The sequence below is a fragment of the Coregonus lavaretus genome (assembly GCF_964263955.1).
Source record: "Coregonus lavaretus genome assembly, chromosome: 25".
Lineage (NCBI taxonomy): Eukaryota > Metazoa > Chordata > Actinopteri > Salmoniformes > Salmonidae > Coregonus > Coregonus lavaretus.
Window position 1 is genome coordinate 28,110,185 of NC_140012.1, and position 21,029 is coordinate 28,131,213.

Below are 21,029 nucleotides of genomic sequence, written 5' to 3' on the forward strand. Positions count from 1 at the left end.
GGCTTGCTCCTACCTATCTTTCCGAGTTGGTCCTGCCGTACATACCAATACGTACGCTACGGTCACAAGACGCAGGCCTCCTAATTGTCCCTAGAATTTCTAAGCAAACAGCGGGAGGCAGGGCTTTCTCCTATAGATCTCCATTTTTATGGAACAGTCTGCCTACCCATGTGAGAGACGCAGACTCGGTCTCAACCTTTAAGTCTTTACTGAAGACTTATCTCTTCAGTAGGTCATATGATTGAGTGTAGTCTGGCCCAGGAGTGTGAAGGTGAACGGAAAGGCTGGAGCAACGAACAGCCCTTGCTGTCTCTGCCGGGCCGGTTCCCCTCTCCACTGGGGTTCTCTGCCTCTAACCCTGTTGCAGGGGCTGAGTCACTGGCTTGCTGGTGCTCTTTCATGCCGTCCCTGGGAGGGGTGCGTCACTTGAGTGGGTTGAGTTACTGACGTGATCTTCCTGTCTGGGTTGGCGCCCCCCCCTTGGTTTGTGCTGTGGTGGAGACCTCTGTGGGCTATACTCGGCCTTGTCTCAGGATTGTAAGTTGGTGGTTGGGGATATCCCTCTAGTGGTGCGGGGGCTGTGCTTTGGCGGAGTGGGTGGGGTTATATCCTTCCTGTTTGGCCCTGTCCGGGGGTTTCTTCGGATGGGGCCACAGTGTCTCCGGACCGCTCCTGTCTCAGCCTCCAGTATTTATGCTGCAGTAGTTTATGTGTCGGGGGGCTGGGGTTAGTTGGTTATACCTGGAGTACTTCTCCTGTCTTATCCAGTGTCCTGTGTGAATTTAAGTATGCTCTCTCTAATTCTCTCGTTCTCTCTTTCTCTCTGAGAACCTGAGCCCTAGGACCATACGTCAGGACTACCGGGCATGATGACACCTTGCTGTCCCCAGTCCGCCTGGCCTTGCTGCTATTCCAGTTTCAACTGTTCTGCCTGCGGCTACGAAACCCCTACCTGTCCCAGACCTGCTGTTTTCAACTCTAAATGATCGGCTATGAAAAGCCAACTGAGAGACCTGAGCCCTAGGACCATACGTCGGGACTACCGGCCGTGGTGACTCCTTGCTGTCCCCAGTCCGCCTGGCCTTGCTGCTATTCCAGTTTAAACTGTTCTGCCTGCGGTTATGGAACCCCTACCTGTCCCAGACCTGCTGTTTTAAACTCTAATGATCGGCTATGAAAAGCCAACTGAGATTTATTCCTGATTATTATTTGACCATGCTTGTCACTTATGAACATTTTTGAACATCTTGGCATGGTTCTGTTATAATCTCCACCCGGCACAGCCAGAAGAGGACTGGCCACCCCTCATAGCCTGGTTCCTCTCTAGGTTTCTTCCTAGGTTTTGCCTTTCTAGGGAGTTTTTCCTAGCCACCGTGCTTCTACACCTGCATTACTAGCTGTTTGGGGTTTTAGGCTGGGTTTCTGTACAGCACTTCGAGATATTAGCTGATGTAAGAAGGGCTATATAAAATAAAATTGATTGATTGATTGATTCCTGGACCTGTGACCAAAAACAAGCTAAAGATCAGGCCTAGAGTAGACGTTTATACTAACAAGCCATTTGCCACAAGGGCCTGCCATCATTCACTTTGAACTGGACTGTGTGTTTACAGGCGCTACTTTAGATCAATAGAACGCATTTGTCAAAAGCCACAAAATACACCTGAATGGATTTCTGCAAATATGTAAACACCACGGGAGTCCTCTTACATTTGGGAATTTTACAGTCCTATTGATTAAACAACCTTGAAAAGGTAGGCTCTCCCTCCCTCAGTTATGCACATCAATAACAACAAGATCAGCAACTAATGCTAGCCAGAGCAAGATGAGCCAAAATCTAACGAAGGAACATTAGATAAACCCTCTCAAACTTTTTCAGCTAGTTGCCCATCAAAATTGCACTGATAAATGATGGGGAATTGTAGCCTCCTCATCCTTCTGTAGATTGCCTGCAAATGCATACTTGTCCCAACCAAGCACCCAAGCTAACTGGCTAAAGTTGTCTAGCTTGCTAGCTAGCTACTTCCAGACACAAATGAGAGAACACCTCACACTGATCATTTTACTCGCCGTAGCAGAGCTGGTTAGGCTGTTTACATGCTATCTAGAGCATTCTTGACTAACTATTACTTTTTTTGCCTACATTTACTGACACCGGTCATATTCAGCAGGTGTTGCGCGTTCCTAAATTCCTAAGTTGTTCTGCGCTCTGGCACACTCAAACAAGAGTGCTCTGTAATCGGAGTAGATAGCCAAAGTGAATTTGTGAACGCAAGAGATCTGCTAACTGTATGACAGTCTTTCAAGTTCTTGCTAGCTAACCAAATGACACCTGTGTATAGCCACCGAAAAACGATATGAGGGGAAAAAGTCAGTAAATCACCCACTCCTCCAATGGCATAACATGACATCCTCCTAGCAGCTAGCTAGCTAGCTATCTAGCTAATGTCCACCCAGGCCCATCAATGTTTACGCCCCCTGATGCAAACAGCACATGATGAATAGCCTACTAACCAAAACTTTGGGCTGAACTTTTTCAATACCTGGTTTGCACACCCATTGTTGCCTTAGCATTTACTGGTAGATATCATAGGTTGAAATGTCTTTCCTACCCTACTGGCTACCGATGTCATTATTCTGCGAGCTGCTCCATTCCAAAACCAGTTGAGAGCTGCACACTCTTGCTGCCTGCAGATGATATTCCGCTGAAACTAGGCTGTGTGCGGCGCGCATGTGAACATATTTCACATGCTTTGCGATTGTATAGACTATAATAATAAATAATATAATAATAATAATATAAAAAAAAAAAAAAAAAAAAAAGACTACTTCGTGCATGATTTCTCTATTGTACATAATTGATAAGTCGTATACCTCCACTACACTACTTTGATACGCATCAGTAGGGATTAAGAAGTGAGTATAAGCAAGGCCCACTGAAAAAAAGTGGGTATACAGTTTATACCTGTGTATACATTTACATTTTAGTCATTTAGCAGACGCTCTTATCCTTATGAGTGCATACATTATTTTTTTATTTTATTTTTTCCCATACTGGCCCCTCGTGGGAATCGAACCCACAACCCTGGCGTTGCAAAAGCCATGCTCTACCAACTGAGCTACATGTATACCCTCCTCTACACCACTGGCCCTTTGTGTTTTACAAAAGTGCACTCCTACACGAGTGCACCGGTATTACAGTTGCTGTCCTTTCAGAATCACAAACCTGTCACACACTGAAAGCCTATAGGTTCTCCACCTATCAAACATGTATAAAATGGATATAAAGGCTGTTAAGATATTAATGTTTCAAGAAAGGAGTGTATATATTTGGCCTGGCGAAACGGTTTAATGCGCTGACTGAATGGAAGCTGATAAGTATGAGTTTTTTACTCCGCTGGTCTCACTGTCAGAGACCGAGTCAAGACCAAGTACAAATATATCTGACACTGAGACAAGACTGAGACACTCAATATGTGGTCTCGATACCGTTTTTTTTCTCCAGCAGGGAAATTAATCAAAGACGGAAGTAAAATTTCAGCAATAATCAACTATGGTACGCAGGCAGTTTACGATGCCTTCCTTACTGCCCCCTGGACCTGATGTTGAAGTACAATGACGTATAACAAGATACAACCAAACTGCATCTCACTGAGTTGAATGGAACTAAACAACAAAGGAACTAAAACATGAAAGATCAGCTTGATGGTCATTGGTCAGGTGACGGTCAGTCACCTTAGCCAGGTGTGTCTGCAGGCTGTTCTTGGCGTCGGCGGTCTCTGACATGCGGTTGGTGAAGGCCACGTTGACCGTGTTGAAATGTTTCCACATCTCGTTGGACGTGGCGTTCAGCAGGATCTCGATCTCGTCACGCAGCTTGTGGGACGCCGCCCGCTCGCTCTGGGAGTGAAGGATGTTGTCATCCGTGAACTTAGACCACGAGTTGGGCAGGGAGAGCCTGGTCAAGTGGGTGAGAAATGACAATGGACACAATGGTCAACGGACTGGGACAACTTTGGAAGGCACGCAGGAGATACACAGGGGTAGTTGTAGCTAGATTTGAATTTGGGATTGATGATTTATATTCAGGGAAAATGTGAAACACCTGTGTCAATACAATCTGAAAGTGATGACCCCTTCTGCTTTACTTCCATATCCAGTCCCGTACTGGTTTGAATGGGCTTCAATATAATATCATCAAATTTGAGAAAATACAGTCATTTAAAGGTAGACTCAGCGAAATGAGGTTGCCACAAGCAGCACCGCAGATATTGAGATTAGCGAGATGCAAGACTTCGCTCTCACACAGTCACACACAGTGTCTGCGCATGTGCAGAGAAGGGTGTGATTGCCGCCCACAACTCGGGGCGTTCCTGCCTGTGGGTATTCCTGTATCTGTAGGAACCCCCCTTCTATACTTCTAACGGCCCATTTTTAAGCTAGGACTCCGGTAACGTTACACAGGCGGGAGGTGGAGGCAGACACTGGCAGCTAGAAATCTAGGACACCAGTAGACAGTGTCCTTCGCCCCCGTCTGCCGAGCACTGCTTTCCGGTAGGTCTGTTAATGTTACGGCAAGTACAGGTGCTCGGCAGGCATAGGCAAAGGACACTGCGTACTTGCTAGTTAGCTGGGCCTCCGGTAGTGATGTTATGTTTGATACCGGAGCTCCGAGGCATGCGTCGAAATCGCTAACCAGTGTACTTCGAATTGTGTTTTTCTTGAAGATCATTCCAAACATTTACAAACTACATGGGTGAGGGGGCAGTCACCTTCACAGCACATACAGTATCTCCCATTTCAATCACAAAGCTGTAAACATCCACATCTAAACTAGTGGGTAGGTATGACTCACGATGGGTCCAGTCTCTCGATCCCTCTGTAGTAGCTGATCCCGTCTGACGCGTTCCTGAGATGGTGACACCTATTATCTATCCTCTGGGCTGTCACCTTATCACTGAGGTCTCTCTCCAGCTCGTGCTGAGCTGCTCGGTTTGACCTGATGGAAGTAACACACACAGAGTAATAGTAACACTGTAACACTTGACGTAGCACTGACAGGTGTAATGCTTTATTATGTTATGAGCATGTATGAGCCGTTGTAATGTTTTATAAGTCTCATCATTTAAAATATATTTCTATACCTGGAGAGAGAACTTTTTTTACCTGACTTTTTCCTGAGTAGGACTATTGGTTAAACTGTCCCCTACACAGCAAATTCTCCATTGTTAAAAAACAAACAAAACTAACACTGAGAGTGTTAAATCAACACTGAAAGTGTTGAGTCTGTGGACCCATATAGACACTGGAACAGTGTTAAATTAACACACTGCTTAGTGTAAAGCCTTATTCAAATATATCCCAGAGTGCCTTGCCTTTCAAGTAAATTGTACAGTTACGACCCATGACTATAGTTTGTTAGTGACAGAGACATGGTTGTTGCATTCATACATTTTCAGTCCAATGTCCTTCACCAAGTGAGATCCTAAGCGAATATGTTATCATAAAATAAATATGATTTAACACAATACAGCCTGTTTTAGACAGGCAGCCCAATTCTGATATTTTTTTCACTAATTGGTCTTTTGACCAATCAGATCAGCTCTGAAAAATAGCTGATGTGAAAAGATCTGATGTGATTGGTAAAAAAAACAATTAGTGGAAAAAATATAAGAATTGAGCTGCCTGTACAAAACGCAGCCTAGCATACATATTTTATAAGGCCTTATTTTAAGGGGCTAGTTTTACCCTAATACAGGGGCCTGAAACTCATACACATCACTTTGAACCAAACACATGCCCATCATTATCATATTTACAAACATGCTCTATTGCATGTTGCTTTTTAGAATTGTTTGTTTCAATATCTACAGCGCATCCGGAAAGTATTCAGACCCCTTGACTTTTTCCACATTTTGTTACGTTACAGCCTTATTCTAAAATGGATTAAATGATTTTTTCCCCTTCATCAATCTACACACAATACCCCATAATGACAAAGCAAATTTATTCCAAATCCCCCCCTGAAATATCACATTTACATAAGTATTCAGACCCTTTAGTCAGTACTTTGATGTTGCACCTTTGGCAGCGACTACAGCCTTGAGTCTTCTTGGGTATGACGCTAAAAGCTTGGCTCTCTGGAACTCTGGAGCTCTGTCAGAGTGACAATTGGGTTCTTCGTCACCTCCCCGACCAAGACCCTTCTCCCCCGATTGCTCAGTTTGGCCGAGCGGCCAGCTCTAGGAAGAGTTTGGTGGTTCCAAACTTCTTCCATTTGTGTTCTTGGGGACCTTCAATGCAGACATTTTATGGTACCCTTCCGCAGATCTGTGCCTCGACACAATCCTGTCTCAGAGCTCTACGGACAATTCCTTCAACCTCATGGCTTGGTTTTTGCTCTGACATGCACTGTCAACTGTGGGACCTTACATAGACAGGTGTGTCCAATCATGTCGAATCAATTGAATTTACCACAGGTGGACTCCAATCAAGTTGTAGAAACATCACATGGTTTATCAATGGATACAGGATGCACCTGAGCACAATTTCGAGTCTCATAGCAAAGGTTCTGAATACTTATGTAAATAAGGTATTTCTGTTTTTAATTTTGTATAAATTTGCAAACATTTCTAAAAACCTGTTTTTGCTTTGTCATTATGGTGTATTGAGGGGGGGGGGGGGGTAATTTAATCCATTTTAGAATAAGGCTGTAAAGTAACAAAATGTGGAAAAAGTCAAGGGGTCTGAACGCTTTTCGAATGTACTGTATGTTTGTGCATATACAGTTGAAGTCGGAAGTTTACATACACCTTAGCCAAATACATTTAAACTCAGTTTTTCCACAATTCCTGACATTTAATCCTAGTAAAAATGCCCTGTCTTAGGTCAGTTAGGATCACCACTTTATTTTAAGAATGTGAAATGTCAGTGGAGATAATTATTTATTTCAGCTTTTATTTCTTTCATCACATTCTCAGTGGGTCAGACAATTACATACACTCAATTAGTATTTGGTAGCATTATCTTTAAATTGTTTAACTTGGGTCAAACGTGTCGGGTAGCCTTCCACAAGCTTCCCACAATAAGTTGGGTGAATTTTGGCCTTTTCCTCCTGACAGAGCTGGTGTAACTGAGTCAGGTTTGTAGGCCTCCTTGCTCGTACACACTTTTTCAGTTCTGCCCACACATTTTCTATAGGATTGAGGTCAGGGCTTTGTGATGGCCACTCCAATACCTTGACTTTGTTGTCCTTAAGCCATTTTGCCACAACTTTGGAAGTATGCTTGGGGTCATTGTCCATTTGGAAGACCCATTTGTGACCAAACTTCCTGATTGATGTCTTGAGCTGTTGCTTCAATATATCCAGATACTTTTCCTTCCTCATGATGCCATCTATTTTGTGAAGTGAACCAGTCCCTCCTGCAACAAAGCACCCCCACAGCATGATGCTGCCACCTCCGTGCATCACGGTTGGGATGGTGTTCTTCGGCTTGCAAGCTACCCCCTTTTTCCTCCAAACATAACGATGGTCATTATGGCCAAACAGTTCTATTTTTGTTTCATCAGACCAGAGGACATTTCTCCAAAAAGTACGATCTTTGTCCCCGTGTGCAGTTGCAAAGTGTAATCTGGCTTTTTTATGGCGGTTTTGGAGCAGTGGCTTCTTCCTTGCTGAGCGGCCTTTCAGGTTATGTTGATATAGGACTCGTTTTACTTTTTTACCTGTTTCCTCCAGCATCTTCACAGGTCCTTTGCTGTTGTTCTGGGATTGATTTGCACTTTTCGCACCAAAGTACGTTCATCTCTAGGAGACAGAACGCGTCTCATTCCTGAGCGGTATGACGGCTGCGTGGTCCCATGGTGTTTATAGTTGCGTACTATTGTTTGTACAGATGAACGTGGTACCTTCAGGCATTTGGAAATTGCTCCCAAGGCTGAACCAGACTTGTGGAGGTCTACCATTTTTTTTTTCGGAGTTCTTGGCTGATTTCTTTTGATTTTCCCATGATGTCAAGCAACGAGGCACTGAGTTTGAAGGTAGGCCTTGAAATACATCCACAGGTACACCTCCGATTGACTCAAATTATGTCAATTAGCCTATCAGAAGCTTCTAAAGCCATGACATCATTTTCTGGAATTTTCCAAGCTGTTTAAAGGCACAGTCAACTTAGTGTATGTAAACTTCTGACCCACTGGAATTGTGATACAGTGAATTATAAGTGAAATAACGTCTTTAAACAATTATTGGAAAAATTACTTGTGTCATGCACAAAGTAGATGTCCTAACCGACTTGCCAAAACTATAGTTTGTTAACAAGAAATGTGTGGAGTGGTTGAAAAACGAGTTTTAATGACTCCAACCTAAGTGTATGTAAACTTTCGACTTCAACTGTACATTGATTGATTCATTAATTAGTCTTATGCTACTCAAATATAAATTACAAACATTTTCTAAACTAATCTAATATGTTAACTTGTACTTATTGCACCCATTACTGAAATTGTTGTTTCTATTTACATGCCTTAGGTAGTCTCATATCTTAGTCTTCCCAACCCTGGCAGTCATTCTGAATACAGGTTGCGGGTGATAAAAAAAATCCAAAAGTTGGATATCCCCTCACTGGCTGAATTCTAATAGGAATTACACATCACCTTGCAAGCCAGCATGATGTGATTTGCAGGTCTGATGTGGCCTGTAAACCATGAGTTTCAGGCCATTGTATTACACACACACACAAAAGTTTAGATTTGTTCCTAAAGGGGTGCAAACACTTGTCACTGTACCTTTAGTTGTAAGTGAATAATAGTACCACTGTTCAAGCCACATCAAGCCTGGAAGTAGGGTTGCAAAATTCCAGTGATTTTACAAAAATCCTAGTTGATGGATTTCAGATTTCCTGCTTCCATTTGCAGGAAACTTCCAACTAGGATTTCTGAAAAACCTGGGAAAGTTGCCCACATATTGCAAACCTACCCGCAAGTCACATTACGCTGTCTTGCAAAGTTTTGTGTAATTCCTATTGGAACCTAGCCAGAATTTAGATTCCAATAGTTTTTAATAATCTGCAACCTACATTCAGGAACATTATGAGGAGACTACCTAAGTAATTTAAACTGGAACAAACATTTCAGTAACGGGTGCAAAATTTTTTACAAACTGATTGGGTTAGTTTAGAAAAATATGTTATTTATCTTTGTGTAGAATAAGATTAACTAATCAATTATGCACAAACATAGATATTGAAATAAACAATTCTGAAAATCAACCTGCAATAGAACATGCTGGGAAATATGATAATGATGGGCGTGGTTTTGGTTCAAAGTGATGCATATGAGTTTCAGACCCCTGTATTAGGGTAAAACTAGGCCCTCAAAATAAGGGCTTATGAAATACGTATGGTATTGTGTTAAATAATGACATTCACTTAGGATCTCACTTGGTGAAGTCCATAGGACTGAAAATGGATGAATGCAACAACCATGTCTCTGTCACTAACAAATACAGTCATGAGTGGTAACGCTACAATTTACTCGAAAGGAACTCTGGGAAATATTTGAATAAGGCTTTCACTAAACAGTGTGTTAATTTAACACTGTTCTGGTGTACAGTGAGGGAAAAAAGTATTTGATCCCCTGCTGATTTTGTACGTTTGCACACTGACAAAGAAATGATCAGTCTATAATTTTAATGGTAGGTTTATTTGAACAGTGAGAGACAGAATAACAACAAAAAAATCCAGAAAAACGCATGTCAAAAATATTATAAATTGATTTGATTTTAATGAGGGAAATAAGTATTTGACCCCCTCTCAATCAGAAAGCACACTCTTAAAGGGAGTGCTCCTAATCTCAGCTTGTTACCTGTAGAAAAGACACCTGTCCACAGAAGCAATCAATCAATCAGATTCCAAACTCTCCGCCATGGCCAAGACCAAAGAGCTCTCCAAGGATGTCAGGGACAAGATTGTAGACCTACACAAGGCTGGAATGGGCTCCAAGACCATCGCCAAGCAGCTTGGTGAGAAGGTGACAACAGTTGGTGCGATTATTCGCAAATGGAAGAAACACAAAATAACTGTCAATCTCCCTCGGCCTGGGGCTCCATGCAAGATCTCACCTTGTGGAGTTGCAATGATCATGAGAACGGTGAGGAATCAGCCCAGAACTACACGGGAGGATCTTGTCAATGATCTCAAGGCAGCTGGGACCATAGTCACCAAGAAAACAATTGGTAACACATTACGCCGTGAAGGACTGAAATCCTGCAGCGCCCGCAAGGTCCCCCTGCTCAAGAAAGCACATACAGTGAGGGAAAAAAGTATTTGATCCCCTGCTGATTTTGTACGTTTGCCCACTGACAAAGAAATTATCAGTCTATAATTTTAATGGTAGATTTATTTGAACAGTGAGAGACAGAATAACAACAACAAAATCCAGAAAAACGCATGTCATAAAAATTATGAATTTATTTGCATTTTTATGAGGGAAATAAGTATTTGACCCCTCTGCAAAACATGACTTAGTACTTGGTGGCAAAACCCTTGTTAGCAATCACAGAGGTCAGACGTTTCTTGTAGTTGGCCACCAGGTTTGCACACATCTCAGGAGGGATTTTGTCCCACTCCTCTTTGCAGATCTTCTCCAAGTCATTAAGGTTTCGAGGCTGACATTTGGCAACTCGAACCTTCAGCTCCCTCCACAGATTCTTTATGGGATTAAGGTCTGGAGACTGGCTAGGCCACTCCAGGACCTTAATGTGCTTCTTCTTGAGCCACTCCTTTGTTGCCTTGGCCGTGTGTTTTGGGTCATTGTCATGCTGGAATACCCATCCACGACCCATTTTCAATGCCCTGGCTGAGGGAAGGAGGTTCTCACCCAAGATTTGACGGTACATGGCCCCGTCCATCGTCCCTTTGATGCGGTTAAGTTGTCCTGTCCCCTTAGCAGAAAAACACCCACAAAGCATAATGTTTCCACCTCCATGTTTGACGTTGGGGATGGTGTTCTTGGGGTCATAGGCAGCATTCCTCCTCCTCCAAACACGGCGAGTTGAGTTGAGGCCAAAGAGCTCGATTTTGGTCTCATCTGACCACAACACTTTCACCCAGTTCTCCTCTGAATCATTCAGATGTTCATTGGCAAACTTCAGACGGGCATGCATATGTGCTTTCTTGAGCAGGGGGATCTTGCGGGCGCTGCAGGATTTCAGTCCTTCATGGTTTTAGTGTGTTACCAATTGTTTTCTTGGTGACTATGGTCCCAGCTGCCTTGAAATCATTGACAAGATCCTCCCGTGTAGTTATGGGCTGATTCCTCACCGTTCTCATGATCATTGCAACTCCACGAGGTGAGATCTTGCATGGAGCCCCAGGCCGAGGGAGATTGACAGGTCTTTTGTGTTTTTTCCATTTGCGAATAATCACACCAACTGTTGTCAGCTTCTCACCAAACTGCTTGACGATGGTCTTGTAGCCCATTCCAGCCTTGTGTAGGTCTACAATCTTGTCCCTGACATCCTTGGAGAGCTCTTTGGTCTTGGCCATGGTGGAGAGTTTGGAATCTGATTGATTGATTGCTTCTGTGGACAGGTGTCTTTTATACAGGTAACAAGCTGAGATTAGGAGCACTCCCTTTAAGAGTGTGCTCCTAATCTCAGCTCGTTACCTGTATAAAAGACACCTGGAAGCCAGAAATCTTTCTGATTGAGAGGGGGTCAAATACTTATTTCCCTCATTAAAATGCAAATCAATTTATAACATTTTTGACATGCGTTTTTCAGATTTTTGTTGTTGTTATTCTGTCTCTCACTGTTCAAATATACATACCATTAAAATTATAGACTGATAATTTATTTGTCAGTGGGCAAACGTACAATATCAGCAGGGGATCAAATACTTTTTTCCCTCACTGTATACAGGGCCGTCTGAAGTTTGCCAATGAACATCTGAATGATTCAGAGGAGAACTGGGTGAAAGTGTTGTGGTCAGGTGAGACCAAAATCAAGCTCTTTGGCATCAACTCAACTCGCCGTGTTTTGGAGGAGGAGGAATGCTGCCTATGACCCCAAGAACACCATCCCCACCGTCAAACATGGAGGTGGAAATATTATGCTTTGGGGGTGTTTTTCTGCTAAGGGGACAGGACAACTTCCCCGCATCAAAGGGACGATGGATGGGGCCATGTACCGTCAAATCTTGGGTGAGAACCGCCTTCCCTCAGCCAGGGCATTGAAAATGGGTCGTGGATGGGTATTCCAGCATGACAATGACCCAAAACACACGGCCAAGGCAACAAAGGAGTGGCTCAAGAAGAAGTACATTAAGGTCCTGGAGTGGCCTAGCCAGTCTCCAGACCTTACTCCCATAGAAAAATCTGTGGAGGGAGCTGAAGGTTCGAGTTACCAAACGTCAGCCTCGAAACCTTAATGACTTGGAGAAGATCTGCAAACAGGAGAGGGACAAAATCCCTCCTGAGATGTGTGCAAACCTGGTGGCCAACTACAAGAAACGTCTGACCTCTGTGATTGCCAACAAGGGTTTTGCCCCCAAGTATTAAGTCATGTTTTGCAGAGGGGTCAAATACTTATTTCCCTCATTAAAATGCAAATCAATTCATAACATTTCTGACATGTGTTTTTCTGGATTTTTTTGTTGTTATTCTGTCTCTTACTGTTCAAATAAACCTACCATTAAAATTATAGACTGATCATGTCTTTGTCAGTGGGCAAACATACAAAATCAGCAGGGGATCAAATACTTTTTTCCCTCACTGTATATATGGGTCCACAGACTCAACACATTCAGTGTTGATTTAACACTCTCAGTGTTCATTTCTCTTTTTTTTACACTGGAGAATTTGCTATGTAGTTTTCAAACAGTGAACCTATTTTACAGTAGTTCTGTGTCATACTCTAGGAGCGCAGACTCACGCTAGTTGAGCGATGGCTTTGTCTAGATGTCTCCTCATCCTCTCCTGGCATGACTTAATGGTTTCCACTTCCTGGTTACATAATGATCAAAACAGGTATCATTTCAGTTGATAAGGTTCTGATCATTAGGATCATTAGTCATAAGTCATGCCATGATTGTATGGACATGTCATTGTTTGTACCCTTATGAGATCTTTCTCCACGTTGTCGTGAACCAGATCGATGGACATTCGCTTCTCTCTGTGATACAGGCATTCCTGGGACACCTGTTGATGGTCACACAATGTTAATGCTGTGTCCCAAATTGCACCCTATTCCCCTACATGGTGAACTACTTTTGACCAGGGCCCATCGTGCACTACTTTTGATTAGAGCCCTATGGGCTCTGGCCCAAAGTAGTGCACTATATAGGAAATATATTAGTGCAGTAGTGTCGCTCACTCATATAGATATAATGAGCTAGCCTGTCTGCATTCCTGATTTACAGTGCATTCAGAAAGTATTCAGCCCCTTGACTTTTTCCACATTTTGTTACGTTATAGCCTTATTCTAAAATGGATTAAATAAATATTTTTCCTCATTAATGTACAGACAATACCCTATAATGACAAAGCGAAAACAGGTTTTTCGATTTTTTTGTGAATTTAGTATAAGTATAAGTATTCAAACCCTTTGCTATGAGACTCGGAATTGAGCTCAGGTGCATGCTGTTTCCATTGATCATCCTTGAGATGTTTCTACAACTTCATTGGAGTCCACCTGTGGTAAATTCAATTGAGTGGACATGATTTGGAAAGGCACACACCTGTCTATATAAGGTCCCACAGTTGACAGTGCATGTCAGAGCAAGCCATGAGGTCGAAGGAATTGTCCGTAGAGCACCGAGACAGGATTGTGTCGATGCACAGATCTGGGGAAGGGTACCAAAACATTTCTGCAGCATTGAAGGTCCCCAAGATCACAGTGACCTCCATCATTCTTAAATGGAAGAAGTTTGGAACCACTTCCTAGAGCTGGCCGCCCGGCCAAATTGAGCAATCGGTGAAAGGGCCTTAGTCAGGGAGGTGACCAAGAACCCGATGGTCTCTCTGACAGAGCTCCAGAGTTCCTCTGTTGTGATGGGAGAACCTTCCAGAAGGACAACCAGCTCTGCAGCACTCCACCAATCAGGCCTTTTTGGTAGAGTGGCCAGACGGAAGCCACTCCTCAGTAAAAGGCACATGACAGCCCGCTGGAAGTTTGCCAAAAAAAGGCACCTAAAGGACTCTCACACTATGAAAAACAAGATTGTCTGGTCTGATGAAAACAAGATTGAACTCTTTGGCCTGAATGCCAAGCGTCACGTCTGGAGGAAATCTGGCACCATCCCTACAGTGAAGCATGGTGGTGGCAGCATCATGCTGTGAGGATGTTTTTCAGCGGCAGGGACTGGGAGACTAGTCAGGATTGAGGGAAAGATGAACGGAGCAAAGTACAGAGAGATCCTTGATGAAAACCTGCTCCAGAGCGCTCAGGACCTCAGACTGGGGTGAAGACTCTAAGCATACACCCAAGACAACGCAGGAATGGCTTCGGGACAAGTCTCTGAATGTCCTTGAGTGGTCCCAGCCAAAGCCCAGACTTGAACCCTATCGTAGAGACCTGAAAATAGCTGTGCAGCGACGCTCCCCATCCAACCTGACAGAGTTTGAGAGGATCTGCAGAGAAGAATGGGAGAAACTCCCCAAATACCGGTGTGCCAAGCTTGTAGTGTCATACCCAAGAAGACTCGAGGCTGTAATTGCTGCCAAAGGTGCTTCAACAGAGTACTGAGGAAAGGGTCTGAACACTTATGTAAATGTAATATTTCAGTTTTTTTATTTTTAATACATTAACAAACATTTCTAAAAACCAGTTTATGCTATGTCATTATGGGGTATTGTGTGTAGATTGATGAGAAAAAAAAAACTAATAATTTAATCCATTTTAGAATAAGGCTGTAACGTAACAAAATGTGGAAAAAGTAAAGGTGTCTGAATACTTTCCGAATGCACTGTATACTGTATATATATATATATACATTATTTTAATAGCAGGACACTGTAAAGTCCAGTATCCCTCTGAAGAGTATGAATTAGGCTGTTTGAGAAGGTTTGAATCCTACGCAACCTGCCTACACATTGTTTGAAGTACAATACACAGAGTGGCGCAGTGGTCTAAGGCACTGCATCTCAGTGCTTGAGGCGTCACTACAGACCCCCTAGTTCGATTCCAGGCTTTATCACAACCGGCCGTGATTGGGAGTCCCATAGGGCGGCGCACAATTAGCCCAGGTTTGGCCGGTGTAGGCCGTCATTGTAAGTAAGAATTTGGTCTTAACTGACTTGCCTAGTTAAATAAATAGCTACTGTAGTAGGTCAAATCTGTGTGATAGAAAACTTTGGTAGTGCATGGGTGGAGTAGGCATTCTGGTGCTCATGGGAATTTCCTTTATTTTTCGGCTTCAGACCAATGCCTACTTCTCACTTAAAACGTTGTTTTTTTGTTTTTAATTTCCATGTTTTTTACACCGGAAGGTGATTATGCAACATTATTATTCAACATTAGAATATAGCATAACACAGCAATACAAGTAAAGTAAAAATACACAATAATGACAAATGTAAACAGAAATAATGTTGTTATTAGTATTTATGTAAAATTACAGCAAAAAAACAGAAACCCAATTAAGCCAATAAACCCAATTAGTCCCGTGTAGCTAAGTTGGTGGAGCATGGCGTTTGCAACGCCAGGGTTGTGGGTTCGTTTCCCACGGGGGACCAGTATGATTTCTTTTTTTTAATGTATGCACTCACTAACTGTAAGTCGCTCTGGATAAGAGCGTCTGCTAAATTACTAAAATTAATTAAATTAAAATTAAGACAATTATGTTTAAAATGGCAATCAAGCAAGCTCCTGGAAAATACACAAATAATCAGCATGTAGCCTACCCATTAACTATTTACATACATTATTGACTGTCACATTAGGTGACACCAAGGCGAAGGCACTGGTGCGGCAGATGCTCGGATTTAGAGGTGGCCATCCGAATGTTTCCCGGGACAACGGTGGTCTTCTCTGATATTGTGCAGCGGAGGAGCTGGATGTTCCAGTGGGAGTGTGACCAGAAGATAAACAAGTGCATAGAGACGGCACGGCACTCTGTCGATCAGCTAGTGTACGCATTTCAGGGAACACAATCCGCCACCCTGCCATTAAGCAGTGTGTCCCTGGGACGTACCTTAGGGGTGGAGTGCATCTGACGGATGAGGTCAACGATGTATTACTTGAGAGTTGAGACTTGGTCTTTCCAGTCTCCAACGTTCTCTCCTCCGTAGTAGCAAGACGCACGCAGTAGTACACACACCACACTCCCTGTCCATTGTCACTCAACAATGCTTTTTGAAGAGCCACCAAATAATTGAAAATAAGCACAAACCGTGCATGCTCATCGGTGTGTGTGTGTGTCGGGACTTGGAGGGGGTTTCAAAACTATACACGAATGAGAATGGTCGAAATGTGTCCTCCGAGAGGCGAACCCAGAACCTTTAGATCCCATGGCGGTGACATTAACTGTTACTCTACAAACCCTGTCATAAACACTTTATCACTATTTAAATGGACAGACTGGTGATGACAGGAAGCTTTAGTTGCAAAATGTTTTTGTTGTTCATTCACTCAGTACTGATTGAATGTTTATTTATATTGCTTGGTTTAAAATCTAAAATAGTTGATGTCACATAGCTCACTAAGTTAGCAAGCATGGTGTTGTCTTTTCACTGTGCAAAGGTCAGACAAGCAAGCAATGATGTTGTTGCACCCGCACCCCCTGGCTACTTTTTACTTGGATGGCGACTTCAGGTTTTTGGGAATACATTGAAAAGTAACTTGACACCGTGTTAATCAGTCAGCACAAATTTAGATTATAATGACAAAACATTTTTTGCATTGACAGAGGGCTCATACTGAATCAATGCATAAGGTAACGTTAGCTAGCTAGCTACATTGCTAAGCAAGCATGATTTATTAGTGTATGTAGTAACGTTAGCCAACGTTAACGTTAGATGAGCAATGCCCATTGCATGTATTATACATTAGCAGTGTGGTAGTTTCCCAATGTTTGGTGTTGACTATGAACTTTACTTCGCTAGCAAGCTAGCAGTGCTTTGTGGAAGAATGTGGGAGATATTGTCAACATTGAGTTTTGCCGATGCACGATCTGTCCATACAGCTAACATTACAGCCTTGTTGGCTTGTAGCTAGCTAGCTAATGTTTACTGGCTAACATTAGTTGGCTAGCTAACTGGCAATAACAGCCAAGAACATTCGCTATCTTATTTGTGCTTATTTGTTTGTGCTCTGATTACACGCAAGTGTCAAGGCCAACAGTTTGCACAGATGACTTCAGCCATGTGAAAAACCTTCCATAGCAAAATATAGCTAGCTTCCTTTGCTTGTAGCTTGCCTCTCATCAGACTGGTGTTAGCTAGCTACTAGCACTGCACAACCCAAGTGCTTTGGTTTGATTTAAGAACTATGAGATTTGGCTGACAAGATGTTAACATTGTCGGAAATGCTACAAAAAGGTAGCACATCGTTGGTTCTTAATCCTTAAGAGTCTAAGCCGGGGTCATACCAAGGATCATTTAGCTATTTAATTTTGAATTTAAGGACCCCTTTAGGTATACAAAATATATACACTAGCAGTCAAAAGTTTTAGAACACCTACTCTTTCAAGGGTTTTTCTTTATTTTTACTATTTTCTACATCGTATAATAATAGTGAATACATAAAAACTATGAAATAACACATATGGAATCATGTAGTAACCAAAAAAGTGTTAAACAAATCAAAATATATTTTATATTTTATATTCTTCAAATAGCCACCCTTTGCCTTGATGACAGCTTTGCACACTCTTGGCATTCTCTCAATCAGCTTCACCTGGAATGCTTTTCCAACAGTCTTGAAGGAATTCCCACATATGCTGAGCGCTTGTTGGCTACTTTTCCTTCACTCTGCGGTCCGAGTCATCCCAAACCATCTCAATTTGGTTGAGGTCGGGGGATTGTGGAGGCCAGGTCATCTGATGCAGCACTCCATCACTCTCCTTTTTGGTAAAATAGCCCTTACACAGCCTGGAGGTGTGTTGGGTCATTGTCCTGTTGAAAAACAAATGATAGTCCCACTAAGCCCAAACCAGATGGGATGGCATATCGCTGCAGAATGCTGTGGTAGCCATGCTGGCTAAGTGTGCCTTGAATTCTAAATAAATCACAGACAGTATCACCAGCAAAGCACCCCTACAACATAACACCTCCTCCTCCATGCTTTACGATGGGAAATACACATGCGGCGATCATCCATTCACCCACACCACGTCTCACAAAGACACGGCGGTTGGAACCAAAAATCTCCAATTTGGACTCCAGACCAAAGGAAAATTTCCACCGGCCTAATGTCAATTGCTCGTGTTTCTTGGCCCAAGCAAGTCTTTTATTATTATTGGTGTCCTTTAGTAGTGGTTTCTTTGCAGTAATTAGACCATGAAGGCCTGATTCACAGAGTCTCCTCTGAACAGTTGATGTTGAGATGTGTCTGTTACTTGAACTCTGTGAAGTATTTATTTGGGCTGGAATGTCTGAGGCTGGTAACTCTAATGAACTTATCCTCTGCAGCAGAGGTAACTCTAGGTCTTCCATTCCTGTGGCGGTCCTCAAGAGAGCCAGTTTCCTCATAGCGCTTGATGGTTTTATCAACTGCACTTAAAGAAACTTTCAAAGTTCTTGAAATTTTCAGTTTTGACTGACCTTCATGTCTTAAAGTAATGATGGACTGTCGTTTCTCTTTGCTTATTTGAGCTGTTCTTGCCATAATATGGACTTGGTCTTTTACCAAATAGGGATATCTTCTGTATACCCCCCCCCTACCTTGTCACAACACAACTGATTGGCTCAAACGCATTAAGAAGGAAAGAAATGCCACAAATGAATTTTTAAGAAGGCACACCTGTTAATTGAAATGCATTCCAGGTGACTACCTCATGAAGCTGGTTGAGAGAATGCCAAGAGTTTGCAAAGCTGTCATCAAAGCAAAGGGTTGCTATTTGAAGAATCTCAAATATAAAATATATTTTGATTTGTTTAACACTTTTTTGGTTACTACATGATTCCATATGTGTTATTTCATAGTTTTGATGTTTTCACTATTATTCTACAATGTAGAAAATAGTAAAAATAAAGAAAAACCCTTGAATGAGTAGGTATTCTAAAACTTTTGACCGGTAGTGTATATACACAAATTATGATTTGATTTGTATTTCTCTCTATACAGTGAGTGTACCTTCAGTTCATAGGTTCCAATTACTTATTAGAGGTCCCCTCTGAGAACTATTTGTTGCTACCTGGTCTCAACTACCTTCATGTCACCAGATCTCCATCCAGATCAAGTTGACGCTACTATACACCCCAAAGCACTCTGGGTTAAGACAAATGACCACCGGTGCTGTTCTGTGGAAGGTTGCCTGGTTGCCTAGCAACCTTAATGGGATACGTGCGACCTAATTTAGAGTGTTGTGAATGCTGAACCCCTCTGCTCTGAAGTGGTGTGAAGAACCAATAACTCTACTGTCACTTTATCCACCACCATCAGACCCCTTTGACAAAACTGTGTCACCACAGTCTGACAGGAAGACGCTGTGCTGAGTAAGTGATATGCATGGATGATTAAATAGGTGCACTGGAGATGGGGTTAGTTGTGCTTTATACTGTACAATTTGCATTTCTGTGTGAATGCATTGTGTACTGTTGGAGTTACAGGACACTCTTAGGTAGAACTTAGCACGCACTTGCACACGTGCACACACACACACACACACACACACACACACACACACACACACACACACACACACACACTCCATTACCTGCAGGGGCCCCTCGGTCTCCTGCAAGGCTCTCTCCAGCCTTCTTTTCACCTCAGTGAGGGCCATGATCTCGCTCACCATGTTGTCTATCTCATGGTTCAACTCTGACCTCCAGAAGCTGATGTCGTTGAGGCGTTCCCCGATGTTCTTACTGGTGGTCTCCTGGGTCCTCCTGGTCAGCTGCTCTTTATCCTGCATCAGCCTGATGGTGTCTCTCCTCAGCCGCTCAGCACTGTTCCTGGACGACTCTGACTCACGGTAGTTGCTCTGGTTGGACTTGTACCAGTCGTCTGGGGTGTAACGGGTGGTCATGGCTGACCGGTTTGATGGGTAGAACATGGTCTTGGCCCGGACCAGGTCGAAGCCTAGGTTCTCCCTCTGGATGGAGGAGAGGGCGGGGATGGTGGCAGCGCTGCCTGTGCGGTAGTAGGCGTTAGTCCTCCAGGGCTGGTTGGCACTTGGGTTCATGGCCAGGGCGGGCTGGTTGTTCCGGTAGGAGGACACCATGGTGGAGATGGCTGGGAAGAAGTGGCTGGCTTTGGGCCGGGCGTACTCCGCCGTCAGGGTGGATCCCATCAGCTCCATCTGTCACTCTTCTTCTCAGGGCTCCTCTTGTCTCCTGAAAACATGCAATATTGGATCTGTGTATTAGTGTACTTACATATCACATGTCATCTGTTATCAATAAGCCTTTATGAGATTGTGAAAGACTGGTATCTGTCTCTCATATTTTATGAACAGTTTCACAAGACCCACACATTCTAGTATCTTTTAGGATTTTTTTGCGTGACTGATTGGGCTCCACGAGGAGTTGATAAGCCGGCGACCAGTGCAGCGGTGTTGTATTGACGTGACTGCCGACCTGCTTCCTACTGGTTATCACCACAGATAGAACAAGGAGCCAGATGTTTCACTGGAAGTATAAATCTGAAGCATCCGGTTGGAATTTCCACTCCCCACCAATATGGTGAGGAGAGGAAGCCCAGTGGCCATCAGTGGGAGAGTATGCAGCGAGATGGAACTGGGCCAACATTCTGTTGATTTTCTCATCAAAGAAAAGCCTGATCTCAATACAGTTTTCCGTTCCCAAAACTACAATCTGTTACGAAAAGAGTGCATTAAGTTTTGTAGACGTGACCCTTTGCCAAAGTTCTA

At 43.1% G+C, this 21,029-nt stretch overlaps 1 protein-coding gene across 1 annotated transcript in view; it reads right to left on the reverse strand.

Annotated features, from left to right (window-relative positions):
- tekt3 (tektin 3) overlaps nucleotides 1-20,459 on the reverse strand; it is a gene marked incomplete at both ends in the record, with an annotated part of 29,371 nt that extends 8,912 nt beyond the window's left edge. Inside the window, 5 exons of the mRNA XM_084141380.1 lie at nucleotides 3,736-3,958; nucleotides 4,856-4,999; nucleotides 12,932-13,002; nucleotides 13,114-13,197; nucleotides 19,875-20,459. Of these exons, the coding sequence (XP_083997506.1) occupies nucleotides 3,736-3,958; nucleotides 4,856-4,999; nucleotides 12,932-13,002; nucleotides 13,114-13,197; nucleotides 19,875-20,459 (1,107 nt within the window). The remainder of the gene's footprint in view (nucleotides 1-3,735; nucleotides 3,959-4,855; nucleotides 5,000-12,931; nucleotides 13,003-13,113; nucleotides 13,198-19,874) is intronic.
- Nucleotides 20,460-21,029: the final 570 nt, after the last annotated feature.